This window comes from Labrus mixtus, chromosome 15, assembly GCF_963584025.1.
Source record: "Labrus mixtus chromosome 15, fLabMix1.1, whole genome shotgun sequence".
In the NCBI taxonomy this organism is placed as follows: domain Eukaryota; kingdom Metazoa; phylum Chordata; class Actinopteri; order Labriformes; family Labridae; genus Labrus; species Labrus mixtus.
In genome coordinates, this window is record NC_083626.1 from 22,187,702 (window position 1) to 22,209,605 (window position 21,904).

The 21,904-nt window shown below is 39.2% G+C and overlaps 2 protein-coding genes across 2 annotated transcripts; one reads left to right on the top strand and one right to left on the bottom strand.

The window, feature by feature from the left end:
• The first annotated feature begins 1,967 nt into the window (after positions 1-1,967).
• Positions 1,968-9,250, top strand: LOC132989772 (glycerol-3-phosphate dehydrogenase [NAD(+)], cytoplasmic). The gene is made up of 8 exons (XM_061057609.1): positions 1,968-2,111; positions 3,409-3,586; positions 3,870-4,010; positions 4,189-4,327; positions 4,774-4,886; positions 5,626-5,862; positions 8,069-8,175; positions 8,291-9,250. Exons 1-8 carry the CDS (start codon positions 2,068-2,070, stop codon positions 8,385-8,387), a joined length of 1,056 nt encoding a protein of 351 aa, XP_060913592.1. The 5' UTR covers positions 1,968-2,067; the 3' UTR covers positions 8,388-9,250.
• A 1,335-nt stretch (positions 9,251-10,585) lies between these two features.
• LOC132989773 (glucose-6-phosphate 1-dehydrogenase-like) lies at positions 10,586-21,230 on the bottom strand. Its single transcript, XM_061057610.1, has 13 exons — positions 21,194-21,230; positions 19,807-19,925; positions 17,736-17,773; positions 17,520-17,628; positions 16,694-16,911; positions 14,929-15,087; positions 13,606-13,731; positions 13,290-13,383; positions 12,977-13,163; positions 12,658-12,893; positions 12,172-12,248; positions 11,830-11,922; positions 10,586-11,742 (listed from the first exon to the last, which is right to left on the bottom strand). Exons 1-13 carry the CDS (start codon positions 21,213-21,215, stop codon positions 11,652-11,654), a joined length of 1,569 nt encoding a protein of 522 aa, XP_060913593.1. The 5' UTR covers positions 21,216-21,230; the 3' UTR covers positions 10,586-11,651.
• Between the last annotated feature and the right edge of the window lie 674 nt (positions 21,231-21,904).

The window sequence follows — 21,904 nt, forward strand, 5'->3', positions numbered from 1 at the left end:
AGTAATTCTAGGAGCCAATTTACAGAAGAAGAAGAAAAACAAAACTTTTAGAACGACTTATTTTTTGTTATATTATTCTTTAAAAGGTCACAGTCTTAAGATTAAAACTGTGGTAACACAATGGTAGAGTTACAAATAAGTGTTGTAAGATTACTGGTGCTGCCCTTAATGACCTTTAGCATACATTATGCTGTAGCTATCTGCTACCCTCAGATTAACTGGTGCCAGTTAGCCATGAAAAAAAAACTGGGGGTTTTTTCGGTTTATTTTGGCTTTAAGAGACTGTGTAAAACATGAAGAACAAGATATATAAAACTGTGTGTTATGGCTAATATGTGTCTCTTATTTTATTGCTTATTTATCACACTCTGTTGTTATCACCATACTGAACAATGTTAATAATCTAATATTGTTCTCATATTGTCCAGGCCCAGTAAAAAAAAAAACATCTATTTAGCCTGCCTCATATTTATTTTAATTTACATGTTGTGGTTTTAACTTTGTTGAAATGACCTTCTCCTTCAGCACATTCCTGTTATAAGACAAAATAAAAACAGTGCAGATTAGTTCAGGGAATGTATGCTGACTTTACAAACTGTCAGAGAGTTTGGTGTAAACAGGCGAGCTATCATATCATTTAGTGAAGTTTGAGTGTAAAAATGCCTATTACTGTAGCAAAATGCCTGCTTCAGTATTATGATTGCAATGTATGTACTTGAATAATCACAGTAAAAGCATTCTGAATCCTTTCTAGAATTTAATATTAGGCTATTAAAGATACATAATTGGATTATTATTCATGTCTTTATTTGTGAGGCAGTTATGGTGCGGCTTGTTGTACACACTTTATTAAATCATGATACATGAAGAACAGGGGTTATATAAGGTCACAAATAAAATATGAAAACATACACTCTATTCTATACCTGACTAAATACACGTTTGGTTCATTAATGGTGTTTGAATGCTTTTATGTAGCCTAATATATCTTATTTAAATGGGTATGTCTTCACTCTAGTATTGCTTCTTATCAGGATACTTTTATCACTGTCAATAAAAATGCATCATGGATTTGGATTTAGGTGTGATGCAAAAATGCTTACTTCCTAGGTCGGAGGCTCTCTTCTTGTGTTTGGGTTATTTATGCTGCCCTACAAAGGCAAAAGGCAGTAACTTCAAAAATGAGTTTTTGTCATTTTTTGGAACATTACAGATGTGCTTTATTATGTGGACAGATATCTTGAGTCAATTGTGTTGTTGTTGTTTTGAGAAAATAGTAGGTTGTATTTGCCTTAACTTCCAAAAGCCCTCGAGAAACCAAGGCAGAGTCCAGTAACTTCACTTATAACGGTCTTTGCCTTTGAACTGCTGTGGATCAAAGTGAAGTTACTGTTTCACTGCAGTGGAGTTAAGGTGTTATGCCTTTGTTTTAATATCTGTCATGAAGCACTTCTGACACACACAGCAGCTTGACTAAAGTGTAGCAAAGAAATAGTGTTGGTTGTGTTATTTTAACCATGCAACCAAGTGAAATACAGTAACAAATGGAAGTTAATGCCCCGTATTATTGTACAGGCAATGCAAAGGCAGAGTACCTTAACTTCCAAATAAGGGTCAAAGGTCATGTTTGAGCTAAAGATTTTTTATGAACATTAAAAACCTGATTAAAAAGACAAAGAATTGCCACATTTCCAATATTCTGCCTGCAAATCATTTGGCTGGCTTAAAATACTTTAAAGTCATTTTTCTCAGTTCTACACTGTGGCGAGTTCAGGTCTTTTGCCTTTGTAGGGCAGCATGTTTTACACCATAAAATGTAAAACAATGTAAGTCAGCAGAGTTCACTTATGCCCGACTTACTTTGAGCCTACTAACCTCGTCTGCTGGATGAATGAATGACCTGTCCCAGTGCTCGCTTTAGTGGGCGGGCCAGTGTCTCCCCCCCCTCAGACAGGCCAATAAAATCGGAGAGCAGAGGCTTGCAGCTCGGTCGGTGCGTTGCATAACGTACTGCAGGTCCTCAGTCAGTCTTAGTCCACACTCCACACATCGGCTTACCTCTTCACAATGGCAGCTCCCAAGAAAGTCTGCATCATTGGCTCTGGAAATTGGCAAGTTAATGCGTTGAACTGTCTGAATTGTTCAATAATGGCTCAGTCTGTAGTGGCCTACGTTTTCATCTCCGTGTGTTAAAAGATTGCGTGTCTATAACCGGGTGTCTAGTTGCTAGCCAGCTGCCAGCTAATGTTAACTAGCTGTCTTTTTTTCCAAAGGTAACGATAAAACTAAATCACTTGTTTGATGCGATAACCTGCTAGTGTGTTTCCTCCTTGACAGGAGTCTCATCGCGTTGCTAGGAAACAGTCCGAGTAATATACGGAAACCGTGCCACATGTCAGTCACGACTCCTTTCGGTGTTTTGTGGTCCATGTTAGCCGCTTTGTAAGCAACATGTTGCCTCACTCATTTGCACCCCCTAAAGTAGAAATAATAACCGTTATTTAACAGACGTTTTTATCACAAAATCGCAATGAATATGGCTTCACATTTCTGCACGCGAAAAGCTTGTAGATACTAAAACGCCCTTACTCCATTCATTGGTCGAATAGTTTAAAGCAATCGAGATGACTTCAAAATCACAGCGTGGTTATAAACATCACGTTCAGTCCGTGCAGGAATGTTTAAAGGCATCTTTACATCTGGTTTATTAGATTAATTTCATCAGTTAAAACCTCTATTTTAGTCAAGACTGTTGGTTTAGGGTTGAGGGTATTATTGTAAAGAATTCAAAGAAGTTAATTGATCCTTACATTGAGGTTTATTGCCCAATTGATTTATCTGTCTAGAGTTTTTAGAATTTTTTTTTCTTCTAATGATCAACCCCTTTGAAACATGATTACAGAGTAATAATAAAATCAGCTGAAATGTAAGTGGAGATTGGCCTGGAGTTGTCCCCAGGAGGAATAGACTACTGCTGCAATGAATGATTGTTTTATTGGATGAAGTGCTGATTATAGCAGAAATCACAAAATCTCAAAAATTCCAAATTGATTTCTTCAAATTGCTTTTTGTTCAACTGAAACTCCAATTATTTTAAAATGACAAAGAAAAGCATTTTTATTTTTCATGAAAAGTTACTTATCGGATTAAATGATGGTCAAAATAGGCTGTGATAAATGTTAATTTCAAGTAAATCCATAAATTAATCCTCATGGCACAGAAACCTAAAGTAGAGAACACATGACCTGTTGATCTGACCAGCAGTCATGTGATTGTCATTGCTGACCAGCACTGTTTTTTTTTCTTTTGCTTTGTTACTTTAAATTAACACAGATCGAAATGCATCATGAATTCTACCATGTTCTCCCTTGTATATTCAACAATTGCCCGTTACTGTGTGTGACGCAGGGGTTCTGCCATCGCCAAGATAGTAGGTGCCAATGCTGCGCAGAAGTCAACATTCGACAGCACCGTAAAAATGTGGGTGTTTGAGGAGACGGTGAACGGGCGCAAGCTGACTGAAATAATCAACAATGATCATGAAAATGTCAAGTACCTTCCTGGACACAAGCTACCCGCCAATGTGGTAAGAAACTGTCGACTTTTTAAAAGCCTTACCGGTTATTTAGTATCTCTGTAGCCGAGGGAAATGTTGAATGCCTGAGTCATTTTTGCATTACATGTGCAGACTTATCATGCTTTATCAAATGCATCCGTTCTTGTTTATTTAAATAAGCTTTCAATCAGTTTCTATGTTGTGAGTGTAACCAGTGTAGTCTGCCATCGGTTTTATTAATGTTGTCAAACCAGCGCTAATGTAGGTTGTGTCAGATGTTTGCCTCTTACATCATCATCCTCGTCCTCCACAGCTGGCTGTTCCAGACCTGGTTGACTCATCCGGTGATGCAGACATTCTGGTGTTTGTGATCCCTCACCAGTTTGTTGCGAGAGTGTGCGACACCATAAAGGGCAAGATAAAGAGTGATGCAATTGGGATATCCCTTATCAAGGTTTGACTTTTGCTCTTTTTGCTGCATTGTCATGATCTCATGATCTTTTGATTTTGTTACCTTGTTGTCTTTGGATTTGAGTGTGATGCCAGATTGCCAGTTTTGCAATGTGGCCTTTGACCCGCATACTAGCTTGCTTGGGCCTAATGTAAACATGTGTGTATCTCTGTACCACCAGGGTGTAGACGAGGGGCCTGATGGACTGAAACTCATCTCTGATGTGATCCAGGAGAAGCTCGGTATCACCATGAGTGTGCTGATGGGGGCAAACATTGCCAATGAGGTTGCTGACGAGAAGTTTTGTGAGACCACAATTGGTTAGTCTGATTTAAAGGCTGCATGTTTTTTTTTTTCTTCCTGCTTTAAAAAAAAAACCCATGCACTTTAATCTTGATTTAAATTTAGACTAAGCAGTTATGGCCTTCAAACAGGAAGTGTGATTGTCATTTCAGTTTGTGTTCTGCAGCTTTCTGCACTGTCAGCATGGAGGGGAAAGTTTAATCCACTTGCAATCGCTGTGTGAATGACACAGTGGGGTGATTCAGTATGACATTTGCTTGATGTGAACAACATGCTTCATGGGATTTACCATTATTACACTGCGGGAACACTAACCTGTGCTTGACTGGATTGCATTTTGTTGGATCAGTGCTGTTAAATTTCTTTGTAGCATTACAGCTAAACTCTAAAAGATGAAAAATGTTTTTAACCAAAAGATAAAAATCAACCAGTTTATTTTATTTATTTATTTTTTCATTTCCAGGTTGTAAGAACAAAAACCACGGGGCCCTCCTTAAGGAACTCATGCAGACCAACAACTTCAGAGTAACTGTAGTAGAGGAGTACGATGTGGTGGAAATCTGTGGAGCCCTGAAGGTGAGCAACATAGCAAAACAGCAGAATTAAAGTTCATGCCTGATGCATCATACACTGGATCTAATCAAGGTTTAGAATCAATGAAAACTTAAGAAGGACCACTACAACACTAGCAGAGTAAACAAAGTACACAACTAATGCACTTAGATTCCATTACTGCATTTCTGTCAAATCTATAATGCATCTTTGTAGAGGGTAAAACACTTTACTATATGCACAATATTATAATTCAAATAGAAGAGGGCAGGTTGTATGTAGTACAGCCCCTCAGCATTAACACTACAGGATACATCGGCCCCTTGGATATATGACATTCCTAATGTTTAAGCATAAAGCAAGGGACTTACAATATTTTCTGGCAAAGAGTTGAGTTATTTTTGTCAATTCTACATCATCCTCATATCTTGAATTTACAGACATTTCATTTTACAAATATATTAGGGAGGGACATTTTTCCTGTTTTTCTGCTCTGTTTTACATGATGGTCTAGAATTTGAGAGTGTACCAACATTCAGTTCAATAATAATAATAGGGGTTGGAATAATATGCTTTAAGGGAGGCACTTTGATAAATTCTCAAGACATTAAAAAGTTGAGCATGGCAGTTAAATCCATAGTCCATTAGACCGACTTTGAATGCTCTTTCAATTGAATCATCCCTCAGTACCTTTCCAAAGCATCCACGTGTCTTCTTGTATCTGCAGTCTTTGCTGACATCTCCCCCTCTTATCCTCCTTCAGAACATTGTTGCAGTCGGGGCAGGCTTCTGTGACGGTCTAGGCTTCGGGGACAACACCAAGGCAGCAGTGATCAGGCTGGGCCTGATGGAGATGATTGCTTTTGCCCGCATCTTCTGCACTGCCGGGCCCGTGTCCTCTGCGACCTTCCTGGAAAGCTGCGGTGTGGCTGACCTCATAACAACCTGCTATGGAGGCCGCAACCGCAAAGTAGCTGAAGCTTTCGCGAAGACCGGGAAAGTGAGAGCTCAGATTTTCGAATACTTTCTGCCATTTATTTACCGCTTATTTTATGAAGCGAGTCAGATTCTGCAGCCAACCTGATAGTCTGCATTGGCTTGTTGGTGGATACTGTGTCCTGGGCTTCAGGATAAAATCAGTGCTGTTGGTTTCAAAAAGAGAGTCTGTGTAGGCGACCCAGATGAATGTTAAACTGATGACTCATCAGCTTTGTTAAAGAGCAGCAGAACAGACTTAGTCCATAAACACCCCCATTAGAACTTAGATTTACAAAAGATTACAAAACATAACCGTTTTACTACACCCTCGTGATTATGTTAAAAATAGATTTACTACTCTTAATAACTTGTGTTGTTAACCTCAGACTGAAAATATGTTAGAATCAGACACAAATAGAGCAAAACAAAATAACAACAAAATAATTTTAATTATCCAACTAGATTCATTCAGGTTTTAATTAACAACTTTAAGCTTCTTACACCAGATAACATTTCTGATAAAGTGGCATACTTTAGAAAAAGAAGAAGATATACCTTATTAATCTTGGGTGTTGCATACACACTGTAGGCTGAAATACACACACATGCATGAACAGGATCCTATGGACATGCACTAATGGAGAGATGTCAGAGTGAAGGGGCTGCCCACAGTGGGCGCTCCTGAGCTGGTGGGAGGGTTTTGTGACTTGCTCAAGGGCACCTCGGCAGTGCTCAATTAGTGAACTGGCACCTCTCCAGCTGCCAGACCAATTTCCAGACTTTGTCTGCCTAGGGGTTTAAACAGGCGACCCTCCGATTCACAACCCAAGTCATAACTAACTGAGCTTGCCCCTACCTTCAGTATATTCAAAATATATATAAAACAAATAGACAGCTTTTTTTTATCTACAATCCCTATAACCGTTTCAACCCACTTGGTGGACAAACTACCGTCACACAAAACACATTTTGATAGAAAAGTACCGGTAACCATTGAGGCCAACATTATGAAGTCCAGCTTCACTGTTATTGTTACAAGCCTAATTCATCAAAATATTAGGCTAGCTTACTCCGTATCAAACTCATTAAAACTTCAACACGTCTTCAGAGAATGATTAATAGTACTGCTAAACCTTGTGCCATTATGACCCAAACCAGGGTATTTTTCAGCATACTGCTCACGTACAGCACAGATTTGTTAAAGACAATCTGCAGAAATTCTATCTCCCTATTTGATCTCTTTCTACAGAGGAAACCATTGAACCTGTAGCTGGACTGTATAATAGAGCTCATACGATACAGCCTCTTACACTCATCACTTCTCTGCACTTTCCGCTGCAACACCATGACTTTTCAGAATTATACAAACAGTCACGCTATTAAGTTTTACCGTCAGATCCATAGCAATAACTCGTCTCCAGCACTTAGCGCTCTAGTTCCAAGATCCAACACAAATCAGGAACACATCAATAGACCACTCTCGCAATCATCTTCTCAGTACCGGCTTACAAAAACATCAGTCAGAAATAACTTTTTCACACAGACACTAAAATCTGGTATGAGGTCCCATATTATATCAGGACAACATCCCCAGTTATGCATTTTAAACCGGCATTCAAACACCACCTGATGAACGGACAAGATTGCATTCACTGATTTAACTAATGTTAATTTAATCTACCCCTACCCCCTGATTGTCTGTGTTTCTGTTAAATCTGATGTATTCTTTTTTTTTTTTAATCTCTTTTGGTTGTCTTTTGTCTGATGTGATCTTTGTTTTTTTTATGTGCTGCAGAACAGGAAGGTGCTGTTAACCAGTTTTAACTGTGTCAGGCAGTTTAACTAACTTTTGAAATGTAACTTTGAATCCTGTCCTTTCTAATAAAAAATGTAATGAAATCATTAACATTTTCACATAAAACAGTGTAACATTGTTTTCTAACGTACTCATTGTTTGTGAGTCAGGTCTGCTTTTGTAAGTGTGCTCTTTATCCATGCCACATTTTAATGTTCTCTCTGGCCCATGATTCACTCTTCAGCCAAGTTTTATGAAAATCTGGACTGAAATGTTTTTGTTATTTCCGCAATACTGCTATCAGCCCTAAAAAACAACTGTTAAGGTACAGCATTGAATTAGTTTGGACGGTGTCGGCAGTGGGAGCTTGGTTATGAACCACTTATTCTTCTTTTAAAGGGTTAACATTCTGCATGTCCTCTTTTTTGCTCAGTCCATTGAGGAGCTGGAGAAGGAGATGCTGAACGGTCAGAAGCTGCAGGGACCAGCCACAGCAGCTGAGGTGTATCTCATCCTCAAGCACAAAAACCTAGTTGACAAGTAAGTAAAGCAGCAACACAAACACAGGTAGTTTTCATGAGCACTGGTTAGAGAAGAGCTCAAACAAAGCATCATGTTCGCTCTCAGTAATCTCTCCTCCTTCTCCTTCTTTTAGGTTCCCGCTGTTCAATGCAGTGTATCAGATCTGCTATCAGGGCCATCCAGTCACAGAGTTCATAAGCTGTTTGCAGAACCATCCAGAGCACATGTAAAACCTGCAGACAGACCCTGTGCCTTCTAAATGAAGAACGGAACTATTACTCACCTGTTACCTGTCAGAAATAGATTGGGGTATGACCAGCAGCTCCACAGGTGTCATGCAAACTGAACGGCTCCAGCCAGTGAGTGAAACAGGTTGCATAACATTTTGTGTTTGTTAAGCTCTAGTTTGAAATGTTTGTCCTCTTAACATTCAGTTTCTGATGTCATTGAAGTGCTTTCTTTTATTTCCTAACACATTCAAACTTCAAGGATAACCTATGGGAGAGTATGTTCTGGTCAGATTGCTCTTTTATTTTTTTTGCCTTGATTTCTTTTGTTTTTGATGAAATCTGAATGCATGGTGTCACTTCCAAGCTGGAAACACAAATCCACACTTTAATTGACTTTAAATAATTTTAATTCTGTTTTAATCAACACTTAACTGCTGTTCTGTTAATACCTTTTTATTTTTTTTTAACTTCATCATGCATTCAGATTTCGGCAGGGCCAACCACTCGGGGCAAAGACCTGCCGAAAGCCTTCCGTAGAGGAAATAATCGATTATCTCATGTTTGTGTTGCCGTCCATTTGATGCCTGTCCATTATGATTCTAGTGTGATACCTCACTTTTGTTGTCTTTGTATGATCATAAGTGTCCTATATAATTCACTCAGATATTTCCTGTCTTGTACTGTTTATTAACATACTGACTATTGCGCAGTAACTGTTTTTAACTAAAGAAATGAAAGTGCCTTAGTATGCACGGTTGCTACGTATGGCCATCGTCTCTTTTTGGGTGTCGAACCAAAGACTTGACTAATTAATGTCCGTCCACTTTGTCAACATGTGTATGTGAATAAATTGATTCATCAAGTCATGGCGTGATTAATTTTCTACTCTCGCACTAGAAAGACATGAATCATTATCTTGAGCACACTGCAGCTCAGAGAGTCTTAACTGAAACTGCTAGATTATTGTGTGAACTGTCTTTTTGTAGATGGCTATGTAGACATTCAGCTTCACGAATCTCTATTTACAGAACACAACATTTAGACATGGATGTTAATTTTGAATTAAACAACTGATCTGTCAAACGCTTTAGAGTACAGTATAAGGATAGACTGATATATATTGGCTGAATGTAAAGAATATGTTCACATGAAAAATTGAATTTATATCCTGAGGTTGATCTCTCATTTAATTATGGAAATAATGTGAATCTTTACCCTGTTGGACCAACCAAACACAGGACCTGAGAGACATCTTTGACCTGAAAAACTACCAAGAATGTTTTAATGCTTCATGAAATACCATCAAAACCCAATATTCTGGTTCATACGTCAACATGTTTTTGACTAAATGATTTAAGTAAACACCAACGCAAATGAGGCATTTAGACTAAGCAGTAAAGAAGTGTACAGAAGTAATTGATCCATAGCAAGCTTAAGAGCTTAAACATTTTGAATTCAGCATTTGAAATATTTGTGATCCATTTAAAGGGTAAAATGAAATTTGACTCAAATCTAAAGGCAGACGCCCCTTTTTGAGCAACATTTGGGAGTCATAACAATGGGGAACACAGTAGGGTCTAACATTTAGTTTTGTTGTTTATCTGCCACGGTCACACCACTGAACGTTTTAGTTTATTTTGTATTGATAGGACAGCTTTAGAGAGAGACAGAAAATGTGTGGAGGAAAGAGCGGGGTAGATATGAATCAAAGGGCCAACCTGCAGCTGATGCTGACTGTAGCCTCTGTATACTGGGCGCTTGCACTTCATGGGCGTCCCACGTAAATGGAACAAGTCTTCTTCCTACCACCAGGGTAAACCATGAACAACTTTCTAGATCTGTTGTGGTAAGACGGATCCAGTGATACCTGATGGGAAAATATTGAATAGATTGTACAAGATCATTCATTCTGGAATATTTTAAACTGAGGTCAGCAGATCTTTTTGTATGCATCATAATAAGAAAGCACATGCAACAAACCTTTACCCTGTGTTTGGGAAGTGGCAGGCATTAAATCCATTTGCTGTGGATATGACCCTTGGACACACAGGAACCTGGGAGATCACATATTTAGTCCTTGGGAACACACTATCCCAAGAACATAGAAATGACCCCTTACAAAGCTACACTCGACCCATCATTATATAACTGACTTCCATACAAACCATCCGTACCCCAAAGCATGAAACACACAAAAGGAGAAGCAAAACTATTTTATTACAAGTTGTGGAAATGTAGCTAGCTTTACATGTGAGAGTGCAGTTAACAGCAGTAAACATACAGTACATCATTACAAAGACATTCACTGTTTAGTCATGGATGCTGCTGCTGTCTGGATATTTTGGAAAATATAAGATGAACATCAGCAACTTAAATAAACTCAGAAAGTAATGTAAACAAAAAGGGAACAAAGCTCAAAGGGAGGCTACTAAACAAGACAGAGAGTTTGTTTTGCTAGTCCGTAAGGACACTTAAGACGATCGCAGTATGAATGCTTCAAAGAGAAACTGCCTCTGCCTCTCTATGTAAACCACAGTCTATTTATCTCAGACAGCCATGACCTGTTTGGACCCAGACACAGGAGGCAGAGATGGTATGAAAGTTACAAGATATAAGCATGACTAATAAATGCGATAGAAGCATAATGGTATTACAATCATGAGTGAAAGATGGTGAACAATCAGTCATGTGTTCCTCTTCTCTGCTGCGTTCACTGACTGTCTTTGGTACAATAGTTTCACTGGGTGAGCATGACTCAGCGTTTGAGTTGTTCTTCTGCTCTGTTCTTGTTACTCTTTTTTTTTTTTTAATTCCATTTTCCATCCTGACAAATTAAGACTTATTTCATATAGATATGGAGCTACATCATCAGTTATGTTCAAAGAAATATCCTGGTTCATATTTTTTGTTCCCTCTAAAACTGTCATTTGTCCCACATCTCAAATAAAACATGGAAATCTGCTGGGAATGTATGAATTTATTAAAAATTAAAAAAAAAAGTATTATAGGCCCATTTAAGACATCAGCATAAATTACTAATGCGATTTTAAATAGCCGATGAATTGGCTCCAAGAAATAATTCTATACCTGAAATATAGACAATTTTCTTTAAATAGCTAAATGCTACCTCAATGGATCCACATGGTGGAAACACCTCTTTCCTTAAAGACACTGCAGTGTTGGAACATGACACAGCTCACTTACCCTGCTGCAAACTCTCCTACTCTCCTACATCTACTCCTCCCTCCCTCATCTCTTCACAGTTCACAGTCTGTGAGGGTTGACCCATTTATAAGTGCCTTCATAGCGAAATCCAACCCTCTTCGCGAGGTCGTCCGCCTCGGTTGGGCCACGGCTGAGAAGAAAAAAAAAACAATCACAATCCGCACCCTGCATTTAGTTTTTCTTTCAGCTATAGGGCGGAGTGAACTACATTTCCTACCTTCCATATTTGTAAGGAATGGGTTTGGGCTTCTCTCGCTCTATCTGATGAAGAAGAGGTGTAAAGATCCTCCATGCTTCCCTTAGTTCATCACTGTAAAAAACAAACAGTTCAACATGTGATAGAGAACATTATGATCCCTTATGTAGTGTAAAAACATGAAGAGCTCTTTATGATCAAGGTTTTCCTTTGAAGCTGAGACAGAAAGAAAGATGCACTATGTCGCCATCTAGTGGAATTAACCGTTAGCTCACATAAAGCACATTGCAGCTTGCTTTACTACACAGGTTTAAGCTTACAAAAAGTAATATGAGAAGATAGTAGAGGGAAACAAAGACACACCTGCGTACAAAGTGCATCTGACTGCCACAGAAAACATCCAGGATGAGGCGTTCGTAAGCGTCTGGGAGTTTCACATCCTGAACAGGGGATACCAATTTCACATAATTCTTTTTTTAAACTAGAAAAATACTGCTATGACATGGAAGTAATAGGGAGCCAGGGGGAGAAACAAAACTTAGCATAGCTTCAAATTTCCTTGTTACTTTACAGAAAAAATCCTCCAAAATATTTGAGACTTTTTTCTCCTAACTTTGTGACCTTCAGCTTAAAGTTTCAGATTTTTTATCACAAATTTAAAACAAAATAATTTCACAGAAAATATATTTTCTTTTTTTCTTATAAAACTTCTACCTTGGTCTCATAATTTAAAAATAATATTTGCATTGATTTTCTACATTCATCTTGGAAACTGATTTTTTTTTTTCTTTTCATATTACATCACATGGTCTTTTCTTTGCCATAGTCAGTTCGCCTTTTTGAACCTGCCTTGTATCTACTCTTGTAGGTGAGGTCCAGCTCAGTTTCCTCTGGGCTAAAGTAGACGCCGGGTTTCTTGCTCATCATTTTGGCGTAGACGGCCTCGTTCGGCTGCACACGCATCACCAGCTCATTCCTGCGACACGTATCTCCGAATATGTCCCCCGGTACGTCTGTGAACTGCAGCCGCACCTCGGCTTTCCTCTCATTCAGAGCTTTTCCACAGCGCAGGATGAAAGGGACACCTGAGGACGGATAATCATTACAAAGGGCTGTGGATAATGGGAGATCAGTAGGAATTTGTTCTGTGAAGGGCACATTTGTTTACCGTCCCAGCGCTCGTTGTGCACGTAGAGCACAGCGGCGGTGAAGGTGGCCTGAGTCGATCCTTTTGGAACTGTAGAATCATCGAGGTAACCCAGTTTTGCGTCCCCCTCACCCTCTGGATCCCCCACATACTGGCCGAGAATAACGTCCGACATTGATGCTGGAGCGATGCACTTCAGCACCTTCACCTACAAAGAGAGCATGAGAGAACAGGTGTCCTTTGTTTACACATTCAGAATAATAAACCATCATATGAACTCTCTCTCTCTCTCTCTCTTCACTTGAAGCATTTGATGAGTGCGTTGAGCCCATACCTTTTCATCTCTGACATCATCCGAGCTGGTGGATGCTGGTTTCTCCATGGCAACCAGGCAGAGCATCTGGAGTAAGTGGTTCTGCATGACATCGCTGGTGAAGACAAAGGGAACAGGTGGTCAAACAAACAACAGAGAAAAAGGATGTGATGGCTGTGATCACATTCATTCAAATCAAAAATGATCCTGTGTTGGTGCTTGGTAAATTAAAGAGGGGAACAGTTTATGTCAGCCAAATAAATGTAGAATTCATGAGCAGTATGTTGACAACTAAGAAATGGTAAAAAATAATGTTTCTTTTAATGTGTCATCTCACCGGATGATGCCAAAATCATCAAAGTATCCTCCTCGTCCCTGAGTGCCAAAGGGTTCTTTAAAGGTGAGAACAACACAGGCCACACTGTCCCTGTTCCAGATTGGCCCGAAGATACGATTGCCAAACCTGAGAAAGAACACACACGTAATCTCATCATGTGCACGGCGTGAACAGACGGCTGTTCATGACAACATGTAGACACATTTGTCTGATGTTCTGGATGCTGACTGGTGTTTTCTTTGCGGGATTTTCTGAACCACAAACCAGCTGAAAATGAGGCATGCACAATCTTTGCTTTAGATACACAGAGAAAAATGAACAATCAGAGTTCATTAGTTACAAATTATTGACTTAATGTATCCTATTAAAACAATTACTTTGCAGGAAATCACATTGAATGACAATATACTGTACATCTGTCCACAGCCTTACCTCACTGTAAAAAGAAGAAAACAGAAAAACACAAATTAAATGTTTATTTGGTTAAAGAATGTGTCATTGTTCTGAGAAAGGCTATTAATAGAAACAAGGTTGAAGTGAGTCCTGCACTGGGTCAGAAAATGGAGAGGAATCAGGTGCTCTTCAAGAACAGAGGACAGAAGTCAAAGAGCTTATAAATAAATGACAAATAAAGTTTGTTGTGAAGAAATTGCAGTCTTATCTTAAAGTCTGAGGCACTCTGATGCAATATATGCATCAGAGTCATTTATTAAAAGGCTATTACAATTTGGAATATCCTGTCTTGTCATATCCTAAATTATTTTTCTCCCTTTCACTTTAGTTAATTTACTACATAATCCAATTATCTCGTCCCTATTTTGAAGGGTTAGGGTGGATTGTAACTTTCCATTGGTTTATTTTTTAGACACAGTTAAAATCAACCTTCTTCTGCTGCTGGAATGCTACCTCTTTCCAATCAGTTCATTGACAGAGCGGTTAAGTTGACGGGATGTATTCGGCAGAAATCTCCCGACATGTTCACCAATCATTTTTATTTCAAAGTGTGAAATGATCATTCAAGACCACTCACTCCTAAAAGAAAGAAATCCACTGCATACAATCTCCAAAAAACTAGATTCATTTTCTTCAGTGTGACGTCCAACCCAGAATGCTCCGTTATCACTCTATTATTATTATATTTACTGTTATCATTAATTTAATATTCCGTCTCGCTGTTTACAAGTTTGTTACTTTAAACTTAATCACCAGCAAAATGTGTTCCCTTTCACAGCGTTTCACAATGTCCTATTATACAATCACAATCTTAACGAGGCCTCATAAAAAGAATGAAATACTGATGAAACCTTAAAAAGGCTTTCTCACCTGAGCACCATGAGGTTCTGCACCATCTCCTTGCCAAGATAGTGATCGATACGGTAGATTTGGTCCTCGGTGAAGAGAGCGGAGAGGTGAGTGGACAGCTCCTCAGAGCTCTGAAGGTCATGTCCAAACGGCTTCTCTACGATCACCCTGTTCCAGCCTCTGCACAACACACAAGGAGAACATCAGTCACACTGGGGAGGAGGGGGGGGGGGGGGGCACAGCAGGGTCAGGCCTTTCTGCACGTCTTGGGTTTCTCTTTACTATAGAGTCGAAAAAAAGATAAAAGATATAAAGATATAAAAAATATAACACTGACATGCAGGTGATGAAGGTTATAATATACAGGTTGTGTTTAATCTGTTTTAGAGAGCCTTTGATACAGTTGAATTATTCATCTGAAGGATTTAGGTCGTGGTGCTGTTGAACTCTAATAAATTATAGAGAGAAGGTTGTCGTTTGTTATTTTACCCCCATGGAAATAAATGGAGAAGAGAATACTAGAAACACCTGAGAATAGAAACAACCTCCACTGCTGCACCGATGGAGAAAACAAAAACATCCATATCGAAGCTAGTACTGCAAACAGACTTCTAAATGCATAATCAATACAAGTGCTGCTCTGCTAGGACCACATCAGGCAGGATCTTTCTGTGTGCCCTAAGGCCAGACACACACTGTATGACTGTAGAAATGTCATGCTGGAATGTCAACTCACTCTGTCCGAGTGAATAGTTTACAACGCCAACCAAAGCTCACACTCCGCGGTGCGATTGTCAAGCACGACCTGAGTGCTCCCGTCGTACATGTTACATCAGGACTGAGTATTGACAAGTGTCAAAGTTTCCTTTGAAAACTCCCACAGACAGGAGTTGAAGTCAGATCTGTGTGCATTTAAGTTGTCTCATGCGCGACGTCAATACAAACACCGTCAGAAGAGCTCTTCCGCTCTCATCGCCAACAAACACCAGTCAACTAGACAGATAAATCATTACAAAAAAATCCCTGGGAGCTGAAGTTCTGCAGCCACGTCCAACCAATTTTCCTGTTCATATTTTTTGTGATAGTAGAGGGAAGACATGTCAAACAGGCATGTCTGCTGATGCTGACAGTTTGCGCAATCAGGGTAAAGAGGCCTGAAGTCAGGGGAACGGCCCGTGGCTCTGCACTCACTGTGTGAGTCAATGTAGAGTCGTCCGGCCAAAATTTCAAACATGCCAGAAATTCAGCCAACCAGGTTGAGGCAGCGGATTGGGCTGTGATCACCCCAGAATCACTGGTGCCAAACATCTGTGTTGTAAGAAAAAAAATAAAAATCATATGGCAATCTAAACAGGTTTCCCTGCCATAAGACTCACTACTTCATGGCTCCTCAAGGGGGCGCTTTTGGTGTGTAAACTGGCCAATGAAGACTTTGACGTGGGATATTAGAAGTTAAGAGATATAACGAGATCAGAGGTGAAATTAAAGCATTAATCGTGCACTTTAACTTTGAAGGGGCATTTTGAATTCTTCACAGATATTGTGTTCAATCATTATATGATTGTGTTGCAATAAATGAGTTATGGCAGTACTGCTGTATGGTTATAGAATTTTTATCATGGGCTGTATCGTGTATCATGAGTTACCCAGGGACTCCAACCTTCACTACTGTCTGACGTCAGAGGTGAGCGCAACATAGAAATGTAGCAGGACAGCAGATGACAGCAAAACAATAAGTAAACAGGGAGACACAGTAATAGTTTATAGGAGGGGCGAGTGTACTGACTTTGTGCTCATACAGCTCAGCTTTATGTTCTTGGTAACGTCGTGGTAGACGGTGGGTGGCAGTGCCAGGTAGAAGAGGCGGTTTGCCTCGGGTCCTCCGGGCAGAGACCGGATGTGTGTGTTGAGTTTGGAGAAGGACGCCTGGTCGGCATATTTCCCGCTGATGTACGTGTTCCTGCTGAAGAAGGCCGACAACCGCTCTGCTTCTGTATCTGTCACCTTTACACATACAGAGTTTTTCATCAAATCAAATGATAAAATGCAGTGCATGTGTGAGGAAAAAATAAAGTCATCAGAAGATTACCAGGACCAGAAGACTTCAAAATACATAAACCACGAGTGATGGAAGTTTTACTGCGTCTCTAAAAAGACTTGTTGTCCGACCGGGCTAATGATATATTCCCTGTTAAGAGCTGTCAGTGTAAACCTGAAATTACTCATTTTTTTGACACTTGATGGCAGCAATAACGATCCTAAAAACAGCAATTACATAAAATCCCCTTCTTAGTTGACATAGTGAATGATTTTAAACATCTATTATTTACAGAACTGGTGATTCAAGAGCAGAGTAAACAATCATTTGGAGCCCTGCTTGTCACCTGATAAATGTGGGTCCAGTATTTACTGTTCAGGCCTCCAGCAGACTATGAGGGAATCTCAGGCTCTTTAGCTGCCAAAGAGTTTAATATGTCGAAAACCTAACTTAAAGTAGTTCATCAGCTAATGGATAACTTAGACTTGTTTGCTGTCTGTGGGGTTAGCAGGTAATTCTTGGATTTAAAATGTTTTCATTTTTAAAAATGTAATCTCAAAGGGTCCAGGTTTACCTTCAGGTACGGCATGCAAGCAGTTCGAATGGCATCGACTGTCAAGTCCGAGCGGGCAAAGCCCACAAAATATGTCTGTTCGGGGAGGAGGCCATCTCTGAACAACCACCTGGTTAGAGAACAGATAAACATGCAGCTTATTATCATTAAACCCCACCTCAGAAGATCCAGATTAGTGGAGAGTGTCTGCTTCACGGGGGTCAGAAGTTCACTCACCAAAGAGTCGGGTAGATTTTCTTCTTAGCCAGATCCCCCTACAGGTGCAAACACACAATCAGACAAATTCATTTTAAAAACACAGGTCACCACCAGTACACAATCATGAAGTGTTGATGCTAAGACTTTAATTACTGTTACTGCATGTTTATATGGCGCACTGTGCCAAGGTGGTCATTGTTATTCCATGACACAAAGGTGTTAAGATGTCACTTTACTACAGGTCACACCATCTGACAACTGGTAAGTAATAGGCTGACTTGGCTCATTGAGGAATTGCACAACCTCAGTAATTCCACTGAATGTAAACTCATGGATAAACAGTCGAGAGACAAAAGCTCGACTACAGACACAGGATGTTAAATAATCTGACTATTCCAAAATCTTCCATTCCAGCTTATGAAATGTGAATATTTCCTTTTCTCTCCTCGCTGACATGAAAATGAATATCTCCAGGGACAACAGGTCTGAGAATGTCAATGCTGGCTTTGAGAAATGCTGAAATACATAATTTTCTCTGAAGTTTAAATAATTGAGCAACAGGAAATTAATAAACTGATTAATCAGTATTGACATCTAGTCGCAGTCTTTATGGTAATCTTTAGTGGCACACTTGGGATAAGAAGTTAGTAATTCACTTGAGCCGATCTGGTACGCACATCGTCCAACAACATCAGCAAAGGGCAAGCATGTCAAACTTTTCATAACACAAGCCAGAACTAATGTATATCAGTTGATAAATGCGTGGTCTTTATTTTTTTTAAACATTTAGTGGAGAACAACTGCAGCGACACACACGCACACATCCACAAAACAAGCCTAACCAGAATGAGATTGCAAACAGCCCTATCCAGCCTGCCCTGACCTGCCCTGCCTGTGTACGGCAATGAAAGAAAAACGCTGACTGTTAGTGACATTGCAAAAATTTGCAAACAGCGCCTCTACCACACTCCTCTAACAAGCACAACAAAGCAAGAGAACGGAGGATATAACCAAAATGACCACTGGTGTGACACTAAATGATCAAAACAACTAATACCATTTTATTTTGAATAAGAAAATAAAAAAAATGTGAGTCCGAACTTAAGTTCCCATGTCCTCACAGATACAAGCATGACCCTACGAGGTTGTGTTTTATAGACAACAGTCATTAGCATGCCTCATTTAGATTGCAGCAACACTTGAACACAGAGAGACAAATGGAAAGGCTGAAGCCGTGAAAGAGGAGAAAACGCAAAGAGGAAACGTTTGTGAAAAAGAAATGAGGAAACAAGTCTAAAAAGTTTCCGAATGCCTGAAATGTTTTTTTACTTCCTGAACCAGAGCACTCTGAGGAAATAGTAAACAGATAGAGAAGGCAGCTCTGCTTACATTGCAATGAGTGTTTATTTACAATTCAACTTGATTCAGCAGTAAAGGGTTGAATTAAAATATGGATATATATTCCATCAAGGGAAAGCTCTATTTCAACTGTTTGTGTTATACCATAATAACAAGTTATGTAATTGTGTTTTAATTTGACAAAGAAATGCAAAAAAAAAAAAGGGTTTCTGCGGAAGATAAAGTAAGACCTTATAAATAATCTGTTTGGAAACTGAGTCTGATGTTTCACATACTACTGAAATGATAAGCAAAGAGGAAGTTTCAGGTTTTTCATGTCTCAATTTAAGGCTGACCGGGCGGTGATGGTTTGCATAAGATCGGTAGAATCAGTTAAACACTTCCTTAATCGCAGAATGTGCAATTTTTGGAAGTATTTCAAAAGATTATTTCACACTTTCAAACAAATTAAAGGAGAACAACTCTCATCAAAGGGGGCTTGACTGTAACAGGCAAGATAATAATAAGGAACCTCACCGAAAAAATTATAAACATGCAACTGGTTGACCAAAAAGCTTCTTAATTACACATTTAATTTTGTTTGGTGAGGACTGCACCTGACCAGTAGCTCTTTCATTGCATTTAAAGTTTGACTGAGTAGACGATGACTTGTCTGTTGGACAGTAACGGTGCTGTGAAAAAGAATTTCCCCTCGGGGACAATAAAGTCTAAAGTCTTCCCCTGGGCTCACCGATGCTCCCATGATGATGAAGACGTGAGCGTCTGACTGATGGAACTTTTCATCTTCATGAAGCTCCTTCCTCAGCTCCCCGAACACCTCAGAGCGAGAGAGGGGAATGCTCATTTTTTCTAAAAAAACAAAAAACAAAAAACAAACCAAAAAGAAAATCAAGTAAGAACACATGTTTTACATTTTACATGTTAAACCAAAAATCACAAATACAATAACAGACAGACTCAACCAATTAGTCTACCAAGGGCGACTTCTTTTTTTTTTTTTTTTTTTGATTGTTTGAAAGCCATAAAATATTGCAATTGTCACATTCTTAAGATTTTTTGCATTTTGTAAGAAACTTAAATGTCACAAAAACAATGATACTGTTTTCTATTGTTTATTTTATCTTCTTTAGCCAGAACTGCAGCAAGCAGCGGATTAGTAGAGCGACTGGGAATCAACGCAAAAAAAATAAATATGCAATTCATTGATTTACACAAAATAACCACAGTTAGAACCACTTGCATTGGACTTCCTCAATGATCCATCATTCAACAACAGGGAGTGCGCTGCAGGAGCTGGATTTTTAGAATGACAAACTTAGATTTCCTTGTGACTCATTTAAAGTTGTAACAATGAGTCAAATCAGGAAGTACTTTTCTTTTTCCATTTATTTCACCAATAATGTTTTCATTTTTACACTCTACCAACAAACCTCTTAAAATGCTCCACGGGCTGCACGGAGACATCAGCAGTCATAGGTGGTTACATACTTTAACAAACCACATGAAACGTCACTTGCAGGGACTGCACGTGCATTTCTGTCAAGTTCGTCACTGATTAGCTCCTAAAAATAGCGCAGAACTATAATGATATTAGTCAAATCCTCCACCAAATCCTGTCAACAGAAGGCTGAACGTTGCAGCCGAACGCGCAGTTTTGATGTTCACGGGTTGTTGTATAAACGATAGAAGAGGTCAGATTATGCAGATGATGAATTTACAGCCTGCAGGGTTTTAGACTAAAACAGCTCTGTCATAAACTCACAGATTCACACGCTGTTGTAATGACAACAGGAGTTGACAAGCAACAAGCCTGCCGCGTACAGCTAACAGCTTAGCAAACGAGCACATAGCTTACAAGCGACATGTCAAAAACGCTTAAAGTTACAGAAGCAAAACGCAAACAGCTGCTACTCACAAGTGTGTTAACGAGATGATAACCCGGCAGATAAACCTCGACCAAAGCCGACGACGGGATGCAGACTTTTAAACACACTCACAGCGATAAACACTTCCCGAGCTGGCGGTGCTCGTTTTTTTTTGTTGTGCGCCCTGCCTACTTCCCTGTTCAAGTGACTAAACGAGAATTGAGAGATATTATTGGTTTGGGAGAAACTCACCAGCGCTCGCTCGACTTCCCATCGCTGCAGAATCAAGTGACGTCACCGACGCGGGGTGAGTGGGCGTGGTTTAACTGTCCAACCCCCTCACGTACGTGCGTGAGAAACTAAGAGCGTGAATATTGAATATTAAGGTGCGCACCTATTCTATAGTGACAGTCTGTGGTGCGCACATATAAAAAAAAAAACAGGACCCGTCAAAAAAAGTACATTTTCATATTAACAAGTGAGGTGATTATGAGAGATAACGAAAGTATAAAAAATTGGAGGCAAATAAGGACACAGGTTGGCATTGTTTTTACATTTATAAAAAATGTAAAAAATAAACAAATCTTACTCACTTTATTTCCTTTAGCTCTTAAACAGGTTCGGATTTTTGGAGTGTGTTGAAAAGAAAAAGGCGGTTCATCATGTGATTTATTTATTTATTTATCTTTCTGGTAGGAAGTATATAATAAATAAGAAATAGGCCTATATATATATATATACAATACAATACTTTAGGCTATATCTGAAGAAATCTGAGGTAGCCTATATAAATACTTTAGGCCTTCTTGCCCCAAAACCACAGAGTAAAATATATTACGATTATACCACTAGATTTATTTGATAAATTAAGTTAATTTATGGATAGAGATTATAAAACAAACAATAAACAAGCAAATTATCATGTGGTTTAGAATAAGATGGAATAATAATTTTTTTGATCCC